Source organism: Alosa pseudoharengus, unplaced genomic scaffold (genome assembly GCF_046254945.1).
Source record: "Alosa pseudoharengus isolate Yale_2024_CS ecotype anadromous, Long Island Sound unplaced genomic scaffold, YU_APseudo_1.1 YU_APseudo_1.1_scf_5, whole genome shotgun sequence".
In the NCBI taxonomy this organism is placed as follows: domain Eukaryota; kingdom Metazoa; phylum Chordata; class Actinopteri; order Clupeiformes; family Clupeidae; genus Alosa; species Alosa pseudoharengus.
In genome coordinates this window covers 38,016,442-38,035,058 of record NW_027468837.1, presented here as the reverse complement: position 1 = coordinate 38,035,058, position 18,617 = coordinate 38,016,442, and the positions used below count along the sequence as shown (strand labels likewise).

General features: G+C 46.0%; 1 protein-coding gene across 6 annotated transcripts in view; it reads right to left on the bottom strand.

Annotated features, from left to right (window-relative positions):
- magi1b (membrane associated guanylate kinase, WW and PDZ domain containing 1b) overlaps nt 1–18,617 on the bottom strand; it is a 132,508-nt gene that overhangs the window by 44,747 nt on the left and 69,144 nt on the right. For all 6 annotated transcript variants that reach the window (XM_076268852.1, XM_076268854.1, XM_076268853.1 and 3 more), the window contains exons 3-4: nt 3,203–3,322; nt 1,065–1,271 (exon numbers count right to left, since the gene is read on the bottom strand). In XM_076268852.1, coding sequence (XP_076124967.1) covers nt 1,065–1,271; nt 3,203–3,322 — 327 coding nt within the window. The remainder of the gene's footprint in view (nt 1–1,064; nt 1,272–3,202; nt 3,323–18,617) is intronic.

Genomic DNA, 18,617 nt, shown 5'->3' with positions numbered 1-18,617 from the left:
GGTGGGGGGATATCGCCCTTCCTGATCTTGACATCCCAAACTGGAAATGATCATGGACATCCTCTCTCGCCAGTTTCCATGCTTTTCAGCAGTGATCAAAGTGATCTCTCACAACACCCCCCCCCCCCGCCCCCAACACACACACACACACACACACACACAGTCACACTCATGCACACACACCAAATATATACAGTACAACTGACTGTCACATGCAAAGAAGTGTGGCAGCAGCTCTCTCTCTCTCTCTTTCTCTCTCTCTCTGGAGCACTACATGGAAGAAATGTGATATTTCTCAGCCAGGATACACAGACAGGTGATTCACATAATGAGTCACACTTAAGCAAAATACTATGATTAGCACTACTCCAATTAATAATCCCATTAATTAATTCAAATCTACATGGTGGGATGTTAAATCTCTCTCCAAACACTGCTAATCCAAAACTGAAGAAATGCCTAATTACAGAAATAGAATGCCCTGCTGGAACTGGCCCTTAGTATCCCTGTCCAAGTAGAAAGATTTGAGATCTGGACAAGAAAACACAACAGTTGCTGGGAGATTTCCACATGAGCTTGACAAAACAAAAACAAAGGACTGCCATGAATTTTGCATGCCAAGTGTGATGCGAGACTACTAAATAAAAAAAAGGAGAAAAACAACAACCAAAAAAAAAAACAAAGAGCATGTTAAAAAAACAGAGCTTAATTATTTATGAAAATGAAAGTGTGGGAAGGGAAAGAGAGAAAAAGGAGCAGAAGTTCTGTCAAATCTTCATCTAGCTTCACTCCTTCACTCTCATTGGCAGTCAAATATGCAAGCTGAACTAAGGTCAGCTTCACATCACCCTACTACAGCCAGATGGCACTGTTTCCCACCCCCCATCTCTCTCTCCCTTTCTCTCTCTCTCCCTCTCTCTCTTGAGAGACAGTAAATGAGAAAGACACTGAACATACCGGTGATCACAAAAGAGGACTTCAGTATCCTATCCACCCATTCCACTCTCCCATCTATTCCGCTACCCATCACGCCCATATAAGGATGACACAGCGGGCAGCCTTACCTGTAAAGCTACTGTTCATTTCAGGAGCCTCGTCATCGTCCTCTAGGTCGGCAGGCACTATTCCAGCATTTTGCATCTCATTGTAGGACTTGGAGCGTCGGGGAGTGGAGTTCTGGGAGCCGGGGAGGCCGTCTTGCAAAGCATCACTGGTAATCACTTTCCCACTAGGGGGCTGCACCGGCGGCTTGGGTGTTCCATAATAGTTACCTTGGCAACAAGAGGGATATTAGCATGTTAAAAAAGCATGGGAAGGGAGAGACTAGTGTCTCCATGTGTGTTTGTGTAAATATATATATATACTGTTTGCGTGTGTGTGTGTGTGTGTATGTGGGTCATTCTATAATTCAGGGTACATTTCCCGTCTCTATGATAAAGATTTAGTTATTATAAAAAAATGTACATAACAATGCTTTATATTTATTCTAGACCCAATTTATCTACAAAATATTAACTAAATTACTTCTACACCCCATATTATTGACTGTCTCCGACTACAGAGTCATGCATTCAACTTGGCTAAACATTATGTTAAGTCTAACAATCTATTTTTTAGATATTAATTTACTAACTGTTATAACATCAGTTATATACAATGGCTATTTTCTGTATTATGCAAGATTTAAGTTAATATATATATATAATTTTGGTCTGTCTCAAAGTTCTTGTCAACTCTGTTAACTCTGTTATAAAACTGCTTAAAATCCACACAGACTTTGAATATGAAGCATGACGCCTACACAGAGAGATGTCAATTCCTCTGACAAGAAACTTTGGAAAGGCAGTGAGATATGTTAAGCTTCTTCTCTCATTGATTTGAACAAAATGTTGAGGATACACCAACAGTAGATTAATTATTCGTCAACTCTGTTATTGCATTATTGGAGTGAAACTCAAACTCGATTTTTAAAAAACAATAATAATATGATTAAAAGCCATGACATTCTGGTTTTATACATATCATGGAGTAACTAGTTTGAGGTTAGGATGTGGAGCTAAGCCACAAAATGATGGGAAATGTCAACTCTGTTATCGTCAACTCTGTTAATTCTGTGTTAATTCTGCATAGATTAATGATAACAGAGTTGACAATGATGTGCTGTCAACTCTTTTCAATAGCATTTAATGAGAGTGTCAACTCTGTTAATTTAAGATTTTGCTCTTAAAATGTTGACTAAATATTTTTTTGTTTCAAATGTATGTCAGAAGATGTGTTACAACTAATATTTTTACCACATAATTTCTTTTTTTTTAAATTATATATGTAAAAGCTACCTTTTATTTTTTTTAGAAAATATGCACCTCTTGGAAGCTTGCCAGTGGAATGTGTTGTTTTTATTATTTCAGGACAAAAAGTAGCAATTTTAACAAATTCAAAGTTACTACAGTGGCTGTAGAGACAAAAGTTATCTTAGGGAAGGCATAATTTAAAAATGTATCACATTTGCTAAATATATATAATTTACTGAGTTTGTCTGTAACAGAGTTGACAGATATTTCTATTTACTCTTATTTCAAATAAATACTTGAAGTCTTACAGTTTTAAGCTCAGCAAATACTTGTCATGTTAACTTTGAAATGTGTTCTATGACTATAAAAAAGTTTAATGATAAAAACTAATTTAATTTTTTTGATTTCTGTACCCCAAATTATAGAATGACCCGTGTGTGTGTGTGTGTGTGTGGATAGGGGTCTTTTGTATCTTTGTCTGCATACAACCCAATGACAAGTCATAGTTTAAGACAAGACAGCCTTTTCAGATTTTTGTGGCTGAATTCAATGCGAGGGGGGGGGGGGGGGCTATGTCTGCCAGTGAGTATGTGTTTGCTCCACTAGGCTGGAGAGATGCCATTGTTCAGATGCAGTGAGCATGGTTAAATTGACAGAGCTGCCTGTATGAGATACCAAGAGTTCACATCATTAAATCATTAAATATGAATTTCAGCGGGCAGGAACATTTCTCAGGGTTGCATTTATCAAAAAACTATTGTTGGCAGCATGTCTATATATAGACAGCAATTGTGTTTGTGTGATCACACACTCATAGACATTGAATGACACTATTGCATACTAATCTGCATTTTTATCCCTTGACACTGCATGTGGATATATAGTTTGTTCAGACCAAGACTGAGATGCACCTTCATATGATCCAATCTCCAGCAGAGTCCCACTCTGTTCAAGCTTCAGAAATTCCTCCACAGACAGGAAGTTGTAATCTACTCCAGGAACCTCGCCTCCACGTGGGGCGCGGGTCGTACCTATAGAGACAAAAAACAAACAAACAAACAGATAATGAGAGGTCAAACAGAAGGCAATTTCTCTCAATCTACTGTTATTCCTAGTGACTGGATGAATATTATGGCATTGTGCTCCCACCACAAAAACAGCAATTAAAATGGTCTTCTTTCTGAACTCAAACTTGCCAGCCCACCACTACCTGCCGCACACACAAATCCACCAATAACAAGATGGAGGAAGGGCAAAAGGACAACTGTGTTGGTCTTGAGAATGCTTTATAATTAATAATACACAAAGCACTGAGACACAAGCGAAGCCAAAATAACCACACAGGAAATCAGCCATAGAGACCAAGGCCATTCAGAGCATCCCTTAATATTCCATTCACAAATGAAGCATGGGGGAGTCGAACCTAACAACCTGGCAGACATGACAAAGCTCGGCAGGGGAGGGAGAGAGAAGCAAACCAGGCTGGCAAACGCTGTGCTTGTGAGACGTGTTAATGGCTGCCGATAGGTCGCTGCCAGGACGTGAGAACTCTGTGTCAGGTTGCTGAGCAACTTAGCGCACCAATAACGATGCTAGGCGAGCGCTCTGATATGAATTGATCTGCGGGAGGGCATGGCAGGGAGAAGCTGATCTTTAGCATGTCGTCGGCCCTCCGCAGTCAGTCCGGCCCTCCCATCGTCCAGACGACGTGCCCCAAGGAGATTAAAGAAACCTGGGGGATCAAACGCCTCACTACACTGTCCCCCCAGCAGTGGACAGGACCACATCCCCACCCCCACATTCTCTACTCTCCTTATAAAAAGCAGGCGTGCCAGACTGGAATTGTGGAGACAAAGACTCCATCAAACACACAAATTAGGCCCACTGATGGAGTTATTATATGTCGTTTACAACACCAACAGATGCTCTATTAAAGAATTGTCAAAAGCGGTCTGCTGGAAACTGCTAATGAGTTGATTAAAATGGCCGCTGCTGCCAAAGAAAGTGTTAACATCTTATTTTACCTACAGTACAATGGAAGTTCACTTTGCTGGTTTGACAAAGGCAAAGACGACTTTGACTTCAGACCACAGCTGAAATCACAGGAAATGAGGGCTTCCGGAGTTGAGATCTGTAGATACGTACTTCTGTCCTAGTTGAAAAGCAACCTGAAAGTCTTTGAGATAAGAATTGAACAGATAGCATCAAAATGGATGAGCTAAATGCTGTCACCATCAGGACCACTTGAACTTGAAGATGAAGGGACTTCACAGTTGTGTGAGTGACATTCAAAATCCAGGTGTGGGACTTTCTTTGTGAGACTATTTTTCTTTCCATAGATGACTATCTTTCCATTTCAGATACAAATCAAATCAAATCAAGCTTATCAGGCCTCTGTTTTCATCCAAATAGGACATAACAGGAAAGCATCATTGTGACCAGAAAATCTGTGGCTCCCTCAACAAACGGGCATTGTGCTTATCTCTTCCACTCTCTTGCTCGCTCACATATGCGTTTGTGCATGTCCAGATACCTCCAAAAAGATGGACACAGCCGACGCACACAGACACTGGCCTCTCTTCACATCCAGTCTAAGCACATGCAAAGATTTCAGTGCTGGGAAATCATACTCTTATCTCATATTAATAAACGGGGTGACGGAATACACCCCCAATCAGAGGTGCTGGCTAGAAAAATATCATAACTCAGGACAGAGTAGCCACACACTCTTAACTCTTTTTGACTATTTATTATAAAAGAGTTACGATTGTGTGGCTACTCTTTCTTCATTTTAGGGAATCTTGCTCTGCCAGACACACCGATAGACAGTAGGCTAGTTGTTCGCCTCCTGCGGGCTCACCAAATGAAGCCTTGGCAGGTGGTGGCGGAACCTCAGTGTGGCACGCAAAGCCTCTCCCAGCCTCCCCGCAGAGCTGCTCCTTCCCATAGTCACACGGGGGTGATGAGACATCGCAGGCAAAAATAGCGGCTCCTGGATGAGAGATGCGTTTTGGCAGCCATTTCAATGACAGTGGCGATAAATCAGAGATGCGAGGCTAAGTCGCACATGCTGCTCCCTAGTCGCAGGAACGGAACTCTCCGATGGAATATTCTCCTTGTGTGCCCTCGCTGTGGAGACGCAGAGCCATCACCCCGACTCCACTTTAAATATCTGCTTCATCTATCCACAGCGGAGTGCAGAGAATCTCCGCTTTTAGATCAAATGTTTTGAGCTGTTGAGCACAGTGACCTCCTGAAGAAAGTTTTCTTAAGGATATTGAAATGATTCAATCTTTAAAAAAACTAGTTGAATTCAAGTTAAAGGAAATGTCTGGCTTTGTGGATTCGACCCATCAAAAAACTGATAATTTGGAGAAAAACAGAAGGAGACTGTGCTATGCAAATAAAGTCAATGATTGTTGAAGAGTTGTGCATCTAACATTATTTCTGTCCAGCAGTTATTGTGCATCAGACATAAACTAACACATAAAGACCACCATATTGTGCATCAGATATCACAGCACATAAACACCACCATATTGTGCATCAGATATCACAGCACATAAACACCACCACATTGTGCATCAGACATCACTATAGCACATAAACACCACCATATTGTGCATCAGATATCACAGCACATAAACACCACCATATTGTGCATCAGATATCACAGCACATAAACACCACCATATTGTGCATCAGATATCACAGCACATAAACACCACCATATTGTGCATCAGACATCACTATAGCACATAAACACCACCATATTGTGCATCAGACATCACTATATCACATAAAGATCACCATATTGTGCATCAGATATCACAGCACATAAACACCACCATATTGTGCATCAGACATCACTATAGCACATAAACACCACCATATTGTGCATCCATATTGTGCATCAGACATCACTATATCACATAAACACCACCATATTGTGCATACATCACTTAGCACATAAACACCAACATATTGTGCAGAGATCACTAGCACATAAACACCACCATATTGTGCATCAGAAATCACTAGCACAAAAGCACCACCAGCTTCCATCCTGTGAGCATCTGGGTCTTTGCTTTGCTTTTCTGTATTATTTGGTGGTGGAGAAACTCATCTTTCCTGCAGTGACAGAGCGATCAATGCAAAACAAACTCCAAAACAAAGGCCTGCTGCTGTGATGCTCTCGGAGAGCACGCTGACCTCTGGGCTTGAGCAAAACTCCACACTTGCCAACTTCCTCCGTGCATCAACACACACAAACAAAGATGTGGACTCGTCTCTCTCTCTGAACAACACACTGCCTGAACAGAAGCCCACAGGAAATGAGGGATTCAAGCTTGCTGTATATATTATGTACATTTCAAAGACAGGAATAATCCACAGGACCAGATGCACCAGATGCATCCACTAAAATAGAACTGTGCCCCCTGCATAGTAGCCAGTTTCCCCCCAATTACTTTGCAGAAGTGCATTCACAAGAGTTTAGCTTCTGCGAACTGTGAACAAGCTTAGAACGGTCCTCAAAGGCAAATGTAACTGTCCCATGACCGCAAGGATTGACCGAACATGAGTGTACTGTATCGACCAACCAAGAGGGCACACCTTGATGTCTTCTTATAGCAGCTGGTGTTGCCCTGGCTAGGTTGCATAACGTACGACTGAAGTAAGTTACAACTTCAGACAGAAGTTAAGCAGAAGGCTCGAGGCGAATCAGAAGAGCGAGTTCAGCATTTCTTGCTGGCCCTCTGTGGTGGTGATTTGAAGAATGGTAACAGCTGAGCTGACTTCTAGCACATAACCCCAGAAAGCGAGTGATCTGCGTGGTCGACACACACATGTGATAACTGCAGCTCCTACCGCATCACTCCCTTAAGCGCATCCCTGCCTCATGCATATGCCTCAAACACTTGACCCCCCCCCCCCCCCCCGGCTGCACAACATAGTGTAGTTCTTGCAAAGCTATGTGGTTAGAGTGGAGTGCTTTTTGCGTGAATACGTGTGAAATGTCTGACATGCTATTGTCAAAATGTCAACATGTCATGATCTTCTAAATGAAATGAATACATTTGATCATGAGGAAATGAAATGTGCTTTCAATAACAATATTGCAACCACACACAAACAGGAAAACCTCTTTCACAGCTTGTGTTATGCAATAATCTTCAAAATATGTTAAATCTGAACTCAAAGCATTGCAGCAGACTCTAGTTGACTGATATACAGTACGCCTGTGTCATGTGTGGCTTGTGATAACCAAGCGATCGTTGTGGCACGGGCTGATAATGTCAGCTCTACAGCAACATCCCTTAACCACATCACAGTGGTGTGTGACCAGAGATGAACTTATCAACCGCTAGGCCTTGCCAACTGACCTCAGAGGACCCAGAAGTGCAATCAGACCTGCAGGAAACCTCAGTGTACATTAAAACAACAAGTCAGGCCCTAGGTTTAAGGTTTATGTGGTGCATAATGGTCATCAGCCTTATTCTATACAATCATGTCAGCGGCTACATCTACATTACACCACAATTCATAATGTATCCACATATACAACAGACCAACGTGCCATCATCGCACTCATACACAAATTTGCTGGCTGACAAGCTTACTTGCCACGACAACAGCCAGAACGCAAATCACTACACCTCACTATATATCTGCCTGTAAAAATAGAACCGGGAGCGTGCTGGAAGAAACATTCTGTTCCGTTGCTACGGACAACACTGGAAGGATGGAGTCACTCACAGCTGTGCCGCTGACAGCGAGGGTCTCGCTTTCTCTGAAGTTCACCCCATCTCAGTTCAGCTAGCGCAGGGCGAAGGACTGTGGAAGAGCAGCGCACAATGCCGGCCATGGTGGACAATCACCAGGCTCCACAGCGCACAATGCCGGCCATGGTGGACAATCACCAGGCTCCACAGCGCCATAACAACAACTAGGTTGCAGCAACAAAACAAAAGAAAAAAAAATGAAGCAAAAATACATCTGAAATAAACAAGCGAAGCAAAACAATAATGCTGAAATAAATAAATTGTGCTCAGTATGATTGAACACCGAGGCCATGCATGCCCAAGGGAATGACCAACAGAGTGGGAGGAATAATTGCAGAGAAGCCTGCTGTGGATGAGTAAAAAACAATGAGATCCACAGCACATCAACTGCAACCAAAGCACAACAACCAAACAAGATGGTCTTCTTCGAGGCCTTCCAGACGAGCATTCTTCGTCCAGAGGAGAGGGAAGCACTACAGAGGTCCTGTGCATCAATCTTGAGATTGTTTACACATGTTAACTGGAACTACTGCTGGACAGCTTTGCTGCCCGCGTCCGGGTGCCAGTAACGGCTTGCGCCGTGCCAGATCCTTCGGAAATGCGAGGCAATTATCGCGCGCAGCTGTCAGAGGCTCCCTTATCGGAGTGGTAATTACCCCGACGCATGACATCAGTCTGTGAACTTAATAAGAGTCCAGCCTCACGGCGATTCAAAGGAGAGTCTCCTCTGGGACGCCCGTGTTATACAGTAGATGACTCCATTTCCAAGCCTGCTGGAGAAAAAAAAAAAAAAAAAAGAAGAATCGAGGTCCTGTTCAGATTTAGAAACTGAGAGAGGTAAGGAAGCCAGTGAAAGTCTTCTGTATTTAACAATACAGATAGAGAGAGAGAGAGAGAGAGAGAGAGAGAGAGAGAGAGAGAGAGAGAGAGAGAGAGAGAGAACATAGAGATTCTGTAACCTCGAGTGAACTCTGTTCTCTTATAAGGCTGGGTGCAGCGGAGGATGAGACTGCAGGGCTTCATCTGGGTTCCTCCACAACCACGAGTCTCTCTTCCTGCCAGCTATGGCTGCCGCTTCCATTGGGCACCCACATAGCCGACCGTGCGATCCTGTCCTGAGGTTAAGGCCTCGGCACACACACGGTGCAGGGTCGCGAGGGGGGGGTTGCAGGGGCGTGAGGGGGGGTTGAGTGAAGCCCCCCCCCCCCCCCCCCCCCGGTCACCAAATGGCACCACCAACAGTCAATCTGAATACAAAAAACTAATCACCTAATGGGGGCTTTAAAAAACCACTACCCCACTACTTACACATGCACTTATCCACACACACACACTCACACACACAAATCAAAACGCTTGCACTTTGCCACATTGAGATGCCTGCACACACTCCCACAAACCATCCTGACACCTGACCAAAGCTGCAGGTGTCTAGAGATGGTGTGGGAGAGCAGTCCTCACTGTACACACACATACTGCCCCCCCCACACACACACCCTCAGCTTCCACATATCAGCAATCACAGCCTGTGGATTTGACAGCAACGCAGACCAGTGAGGGCAACGCGGTTCTTGCTTTCCCTCTCCCTCTCTCTCTCTCTCTCTCACTCCCATCTCTCTTCACTCCCTCCACTTTCTCTCACCCCCCCCTCTGTCTCTCTCTCTCTCTCTCTTGTTTAACATCCCTCCCTCGAAAAGAGCAGTGGGCCATCACACTGAATCAGCGTCAGCTGCCCAACTCTAACTCGGCCACTGCCAGCGCTGCCACCTCATAGCCGGGACTGCATGTCTAGTGCAGCGGCTGCTGCTGAACCCGCCACAGATCCGAGCGGCCCCATCAGCTCTCCAGCAGTCAGTGACAGGCCTTCAGCAGGCTGCCCTCACCTCCTCTCAGCTCAGCCCGGCTCATAGGCTCTCACACACAGCCAGAGAGCCAGGCGTTAGCCTCTGCACACAGCCAGAGAGCCAGGCGACGCTAGGCGTTAGCCTCTGCACACAGCCAGAGAGCCAGGCGACGCTAGGCGTTAGCCTCTGCACACAGCCAGAGAGCCAGGCGACGCTAGGCGTTAGCCTCTGCACACAGCATGAGCTCCTGGGTTAAGTATACAGAGGACTAGGCCCATCTTCTAGCATTATTTTCACAAGTGTCATTCCACTACACATCTACACAGATAATACATGCTTTTTTACTGAGCTATTCAGTAGACTCCGATCCCATAACACATCCTTATCTTTAGTGCAAGGTGCTTCTTGGCCAGATATGTGAGCGTGCTCAGCCACAGATGCTGTGGCCTTCCTCAGATAAAACTGACCACTCTCCACTCTCTCTCTCTCTCTCTCTCTCAGGAAAGGTAATCACCTCCAGTCCGACTCCTGGGTCGATGCCTGGCTGGCTAAGGTGTGGATTCCTCACGAGTGCTCTACTAATTCGCAAGTGTGACGGCAGTGCTTTATCTCTGCTCCAGCTGGCCACCTGCGGCCTGTCTAGCCTGCTGGCCTGCACCTCATCTAGCGGGGGGGGAGGCTGCGGAGGGAGAGACAGAAGCCCGGCTCTGGCCCTTCACTGGCCCTTCTCTGGCCCGGCTCTTGCCTGGCTCTGGCCCTTCTCTGGGCCGGCTCTGGCCCTTCTCTAAAACAAGCTCGGCTCTGGCCCTTCACTAAAACAATGGGCAGCGTTTTGCTAATCTCTCACCCTGCGAGCAGCTCAGCAGGTGACAGAGGGCGTCTACTTTCAGGTGCGATCCAGCAACACCACTACTTAACACTTCCTTTGAAGAGACAACATTAGTTCTGTGTGTGTGTGTGTCTGTGTGAGAGAGAAAGAGTGTGAATGTGTGAGTGACACTGAGAGAGAACGACTGTGTGTGTGTTCATTTGTATTTGTGTGTGTGTGTGCTCATGTGAGAGAGAGAAAGAGAGAGAGAGAGAGAGACACTGTGTGTGTGTTCATTCGTGTATGTGTGTGTGTGTGAGTCACAAAAACAATGCTGAAGAGTGGATTTCCGCAGCAAGCCCTGAGTGGGTTGACTCTACAGTGGCTTGGCAGGACAAATCAAGATTCTCATGTATAATTAATGGGAGACAGACCCTGTAGACTATTTTAAGGGCTCTCTCTTCCACTGCCTCAATTGACACAGATTTCCTTAACATTTGCAATCCCTCCACAGCCTTGGTCCAATTCAATATGTTGAAATCGTAAAACTAAAATAAACACACATGAAACAGTCAGAGCTACAGCACACCGATACGCCGTCTGGGCGTCTATTTCTGTCTGCCAATCTGGTTTATTCCAAGCAGAGGACTGAAATCCATTGTGTGCGACGGCGAGGATCACACACACACACACACACACACACGTGTGCGACGGCAAGGATCACATAGTGATGAATGCAAAGCTACAGAGACCAACCCAAGGTACGGCTCCATAGACGATGCAGGGCGGAGATAATAAATAGCACACACACACACACACACACACACACACACACACACACAGGGCGGAGATAATAAATAGCACACACACACACACACACACACACACACACACACACACAGGGCGGAGATAATAAATAGCACACACACACACACACACACACACACAGGGCGGAGATAATAAATAGCACACACACACACACACACACACACAGGGCGGAGATAATAAATAGCACACACACACATACACACACACACACACACACACACACACACACACACACAGGGCGGAGATAATAAATAGCACACACACACATACACACACACACACACACACACACACACACACACACACACAGGGCGGAGATAATAAATAGCACACACACACATACACACACACACACACACACACACACACACACACACACAGGGCGGAGATAATAAATAGCACACACACAAGGGTCCAACATACATCAAAAAGGACGACGGGGCTCAGCATGCGCCCCGCTCCCAAACATGTTCTATAAATAGGCTTGTGTGAAAAATCAGTTGATTTCCTGCGCGAGGGTTCCCACAGCGCAAGAGCGTCCCCAGCTCCTGTCCCCCGAGCCATCCGCCGCGTTTTCACACGTGACCTACATTCCACCCCCCTCGCAAGGGGCGCAAGCGAGATCTGCCTTCTTGGCCAAGTTCACCGAGTTTATGGAAAACAGGCGGTGGGCCCAACATTAGCCTTAAACTTGTGGCTATACAGTTCACTGTTAATGTCAAGTCAGTTTATGTCATTTGAACAAGCATAGCATTTTGGAAAAAAACATAGTGCTGTCTGAGGTCCATGTTCTTAATTTTGGGTTTCCCAAAGAGCAGCTTGATTAACTATGTAATTATATGACTGCTATGCATCGTTGTCCTCAATGCTACCATAGTTGGTAATGGGCAACTCATCAAAAACGGTTTTGTTCAATTAGCTACACATCAAAGTCACCTAATGATTCTGCGCTCATCTGCAAAGCTGGTACATATCAACATCAATGTGGTCTCGATCGTCTATGACCAAAACAATTTGCGCTTAGCCTGTAGAAATGAACCATGTGGTCGTCTGACTCTGAGGATCAGACAGACTCCTCTCATTCGACTTCACCACCCACTCGACGACAGAACGACGACAGCGAACACCAGCGTGGCTTGGGAAAAGCATGGAGTCCTATGGGTGCTAATGGCCAGTGCCCACACGAGTCTGGACAGGTAGTGAGATGCAGATAAGTGGTGTTGACAGGCAGGACGAAGGGCACAGGCCTGACCCAGTCACTGGGTATGGCGAAGCGACGCCTCCGTTGCCCTTTCAGGTCTGTTCCACGACGTGCCTGACACTTATTCAATCCAGCGCTTGTTCATTTACCCCCCACCCCGTAGTAGCCCTCGTCTGGACACTTGCACCTCCTGGTGCTTCCGCCTCGTCAGCGCTAAGCACAGCAGTTGGACCTGGACTACATTCACAATGACAACTATGCACAGGGAGCTCTTAGAAAGCAACTGTTCTGGTATTGTGAACAAAACTGGTTTAGTGTATCTAGTTAATGTGATAAAACATGTGTTAATATATCATTTAGTAGACTGCATGATGGCATAACGTATAAACGATTATGTGGTAGATGATTAAATGACATAAAATAGATTAAATCGATGCATGTCAGCAAACTGTGAAACACTGGTGCTGATACTGTGGGTTTGCATTACGTAGGAGTGCTTTCATTCTTCCAGCCGCTCCAGCGACACGATGACTTAGATTCTCTTTCTACTAAGGAATGGTAGAGCAAAAGCCTCTTTCCTCAGTAATGTTTCCTGCCTTATTCAATACATTGATCTTCCTCCCCTGAACCTCCTAAAAACCAAATGTGTCTACATCTCTGGTCGTGGTTAATACAATGAAATCCAGGCTCGCTGAATATTGCAGTGCATGTTAGAAACAAAAGAATATCCTCTGTGCCTGCTACAGTGTCCCCTCTGAACAAAACACACACACCATGACACACAGGGCTCACACGAGGAGACTGGGAAGAGAAATCATCTGATGAGTAGGGGCATCAATACCACGTTAAGGAGTGCAAACTGAACCGGAGGAGTTTTAAAGCCGTTAGTCATTGGCGCTCATCATTCGTTTCTGCTGATGTGTCACAATCAAGTGGTGATCCATCTTTGGGCACGTTCAATAAGCCCACAGGACTAATATCCACATTCTAATGTGCCTTTGCCCCCCATACAAAAACACACAAGGCCATTGTTTCTGTGTGTAAGCCAGGGACACATACATAGCATCACCAGTAAGGGAGCCAAAATGACTAAAAGGGTTATGCATATTTTTCAGGAGTATACTACTACACATGGTGGAGGTTGAATGAGGCCCCCCCTTCACTGTAAAGCTCTTTGGGTATGTAGATATAATGTGCTGTTTTTACTAAGATGAGTGATGAGTGTTGGTCAGTGTTCTAATCCTCATAAATAAATGCTTGCTAAGCACATCAGAACTGGCCTAAGATATCGATCCGATAGACGATGCTCACAAGGCCAACGTGACCACATTTAGCAATGACTCATTAGTGTAGTCGTTCTAATAATAGACAACACCATTATAATTCAACTTCTGTTTGAGGCCGTTGCCTTTTTAATGAGATCTCCAGCAAACAAGGGGACACAGAGCAACTCAGGCGACCACTATGAAAATCTGGTCAACTCAAACCCTCGAAAAACCATGACCCGATGGAACCAGCGGCTAGATGTCATTCAATTTGGTACTCCTTGATTAACTACCCACACAGGCTAAAGCTGTGCAAAGAATGTGCCTTTCAGTTAATGAGAACTACATGTAGTGCCAATTGAATCATATAAAAACCCATCCTTCCAGATTGTGATGTGCTTGTCCTTAGTTGAAGTTGTTATCTGTGAGGCTTGATTAAATTTTTCATGAGCATGACCCAGTGAGTGAGACTGTAGCATTCTCTTCCTCTCTCTCCCTCACTCTCTTTCTCTCCCTCTTTTTCTTTCTCTCCTCCCTCCCACTTCTCTTCCCCCTTTCCAATCTCTGTCTCCATCCATCCATCCATTCACCCATCCTTCCACCCACCCATCTGTACCTCTCCATCCCCCTGCTGTGGGGGGAGCTGAAGCAGTGTTGTGGGCTGTGGGGCTCCTTGTCTCCTGCTCTGTGAGCTCTCTGTGGTCAGCAGCTCTGGTCAGGCGAATGGTTCCACTTTTCACAGAGCTGGCAAGAGATCTGCCCTCCTTCCTTCCCCCTCCTTGCGTTAAAGCTCAGGCCATAAAATGACTAACTGTGGGTATTCCCAAAGTTCATGAACATTCTGGCACTCCAGGGCCACAAGGAAGAGCACCCTCCCCCCCCCCCCCCCCACACACACACACACACACACACACACACACACACACACACGGGCACCAACCCAAACCCAACCAAACGGGCCATTATATTTCTCATTTGGAAACCATAAGGAAAGATGATACGTCATTGAAGTGAAGGCAAAGGCAAAGGAAGTGCCACTGCCACCGTGTCATCATAAATAAATATAAAGATGGTCTCATTTGTGTTCTGTGGTCGATCGTGAAATTGGAAGACGTCCTTTTATCCCGGCACTCAGAAGCAAATTAAAGAGTCGTTTGCAAAGGCTGTGGATGTTTTTGTCTATTGCATGATGCTTTTCGAGGAGAGACAGTACACATTCTCTGCAACTCAAACGTACAGATTTACAAACCACAAACAGTTGAAGTATTCAGCCTGATGATGTCTGTGCAGTGCTGCAAAAAGGCAATAAGCAAAGAACTAGTTGAGCCAACATGAACTTAAGAAAGTGGCCAGTGAGACTCGCACCATTAGAACAAAGGAGTAGTATCCAAAGTTCTTTCCTAATGTGTGTGTGTGGGTGCGTGTGCATAATGTGTGTGTATGTGTGTGTTCATGTAAGGAGCTCTTAGGGAATGTTTGCCGCTACACATTTCCACACTCTATCAGAGGAAGGAAGGCTAATTAAGGACACAGGAAAACAGTACCACCATGACTGTCCAGTTGACAACAACTGGGCTAAATCTGACTTCACTCCCTAACTGGGCTCAATCTGGATTCACTCCCTAACTGGGCTAAATCTGACTTCACTTCCTAACTGGGCTAAATCTGGCTTCACTCCCTAACTGGGCTCAATCTGGATTCACTCCCTAACTGGACTAAATCTGGCTTCACTCCCTAACTGGGCTAAATCTGGCCTCACCCTCTAACTGGGCTCAATCTGGATTCACTCCCTAACTGGACTAAATCTGGCTTCACTCCCTAACTGGGCTAAATCTGGCCTCACCCTCTAACTGGGCTCAATCTGGATTCACTCCCTAACTGGACTAAATCTGGCTTCACTCCCTAACTGGGCTAAATCTGGCCTCACCCTCTAACTGGGCTCAATCTGGATTCACTCCCTAACTGGACTAAATCTGGCTTCACTCCCTAACTGGGCTAAATCTGGCCTCACCCTCTAACTGGGCTCAATCTGGATTCACTCCCTAACTGGACTAAATCTGGCTTCACTCCCTAACTGGGCTAAATCTGGCCTCACCCTCTAACTGGGCTCAATCTGGATTCACTCCCTAACTGGACTAAATCTGGCTTCACTCCCTAACTGGGCTAAATCTGGCCTCACCCTCTAACTGGGCTCAATCTGGATTCACTCCCTAACTGGGCTCAATCTGGCTTCACTCACTGCCTAGATGTATTTGTTTCTACAGTATAGGATGCAATTACATCTTGAGAGTCAAGAATCATGCAAGGTTGTTCACACATACTGTACACACATGCACTCATATACACAATCACTAATTCAAGTCTTTGTAGTGTGAGCCACTCTTGCACCTTGCCTTGTGTCTGCCATTGACTTTGGGACATTTAGCATGTTGGCTTTCAAGGAGGGACCTTCCTAAATCCTGCAAAGCTTCCTATTTGCTTCTCCAACAGCAGCTGGTGCTGGGTATGATTGGACAAGACTGGGCACAGATCCATGGGTCTGTACAGAAACGAGAAGGCCATTCAAGGACCGCGGACCTCTGCCAAGGCCAAATGCACTCGTAATGTTCTCGAGATCTCGTAATGTCATTGAGAGTGAAACGTAATTCATGGATCTGGCTCATTTTTCCTGTTCGACTCCAGAATTTACTGGATTCTTCATGAAAATCCGGCCAGGGGTTCTATCGTAATCTTGTTGACGAACAGACAAACAAACTGCAACTGATTAGATAGCCTCCCCACTGTCCTCAGCAGAGACACATAGCACACACTTGCAGATAGGCCTACCTCCAAAAGTGCAAACCACATCATTTTTCCTCTGTGGCAGCACACACTAATGCTAAAGCTGGCTAATGTCGCTAATGGTGTAAAGCTGTGAGATGTGCTATGTTGCCTGCAGATGTGAGGGGAAATGCAGAACAAAAACAGAGGCGTACTCATCACATTCCTCCATGACTCCAACAGCAGACTGGAGGAGGCCACTGGACCCTAACAGTGGGCGAGGACTGGGGTGGGGGACCGGGGGATGGCGCCTGTGTTGATGATCGCCGACAAGCTCTTCCGACACCACAGGGGAGAAAACCATCTGTTCCACCAAAGGGTTAATCCACAACCCAACCCAGGCTGTCGATTCCAGCTTTTTCCACCCTACAAATCGGCTGTTTGGGTCCTATTTTCCCTCCATTACACCCCCCCCCCCCCCCCCAAACTCACACCCCTACCACCAACACAACCACCACCTCTACCAAAAGTCCCAGCAGCCACATACCATCCATCAGTGCAAAGTGTGTGTGTGTCTGTGTGTGTGTCTGTCTTCGTGTGCGTAAGTGCGTGTGTGTGTGTGTGTATGTCTGTGTGCGTGTCTGTGGGTCTGTGTGTGTCTGTGTCTGCATGTCTGTGTGTGTTTTTGCTCTGACTGCCACATTGATCAGGAGGGCATGTGCATGGCGGATGTGGTGAGGGCGTCCAGTCTGAATGGGTCTCCCAATTGGAGGCATGACGAGGGCAATAAGGGCAGAAAAAACAGGCCCTGCTGCCTCCCTGGCTCTCTGCTCATCCTCTCATCCTCTCCATGAATGCCCCACAACCCCCCTCTGCTTTTTTTCATGCCTAAATGCTCTGGTCACTGGGTTGGGAAGTGGGGGGGGGGGGGTAGATAGGGTGGAGACACATAGATGGACAGATGATGACAAAACAGACAAAACAACAAAAAATTCTTCAAACAATGAATGAATAAAAAAAATGGCTGGAGAGAGTGCAGAGGGGGGGATGAACGCTCAATTGGCCAGAAATGTTGCTTCAAATGCAGCGGCAGACACACAGATGCACCGTCTTCCTCCTCCCAGCAGACACACAGACGCACCGTCTTCCTCCTCCCAGCCAAAAGCACATTCACGAGAGGGGAGCTGACGGACGAGCGCTAAAACTAGCCATTTACTGAGGGCTGCACGCAGCCAGGGGCTAGCGGAGAGACGGACGGAGAGAAAGGGGGGAAGAAAGAAAGAGAGAGAGACAGACAGACAGAAAGAGAGAGCCTGAAGGGTGGGGAACACACGGACATCCTCAAAACCTTTCCACTCAGCCACCCAGCCCCTAAACGACTGCCAGCTATGGCAGCACTAATGCCCTCCGACGTGTCAACAAATCACTGCTCAATTCAGCCTTTATCTGCCATCGCAACCAGACGACCAGACATGCATACACTCTCTCACACACACACACACACACACACACACGGCAGCAGAGCACTCGCGCACACACACACACTCCACACACGTACGCACCTACAAAATACAATCTTTGCAGAGCAACATCATTAATCCTACCATACCACGCTACCTTATCATAAGACATTCTAACATCCACCAGCCTCTCAGTGTAGCGTGCAATTCTCTCCTCCCCATCCCTCTCTCTCTCTCTCTCTCTCTCTCTCTTTCCCCATCTCACATCCCTTGTTCCCTACCCCCACCATAAACCCCGGAAGCCACAGCATCCTTCTCAAACAGGAGGCAAATGCTCAGTAAATACCTCAGCGCTGTGTGTGTGTGTGTTGTCCACC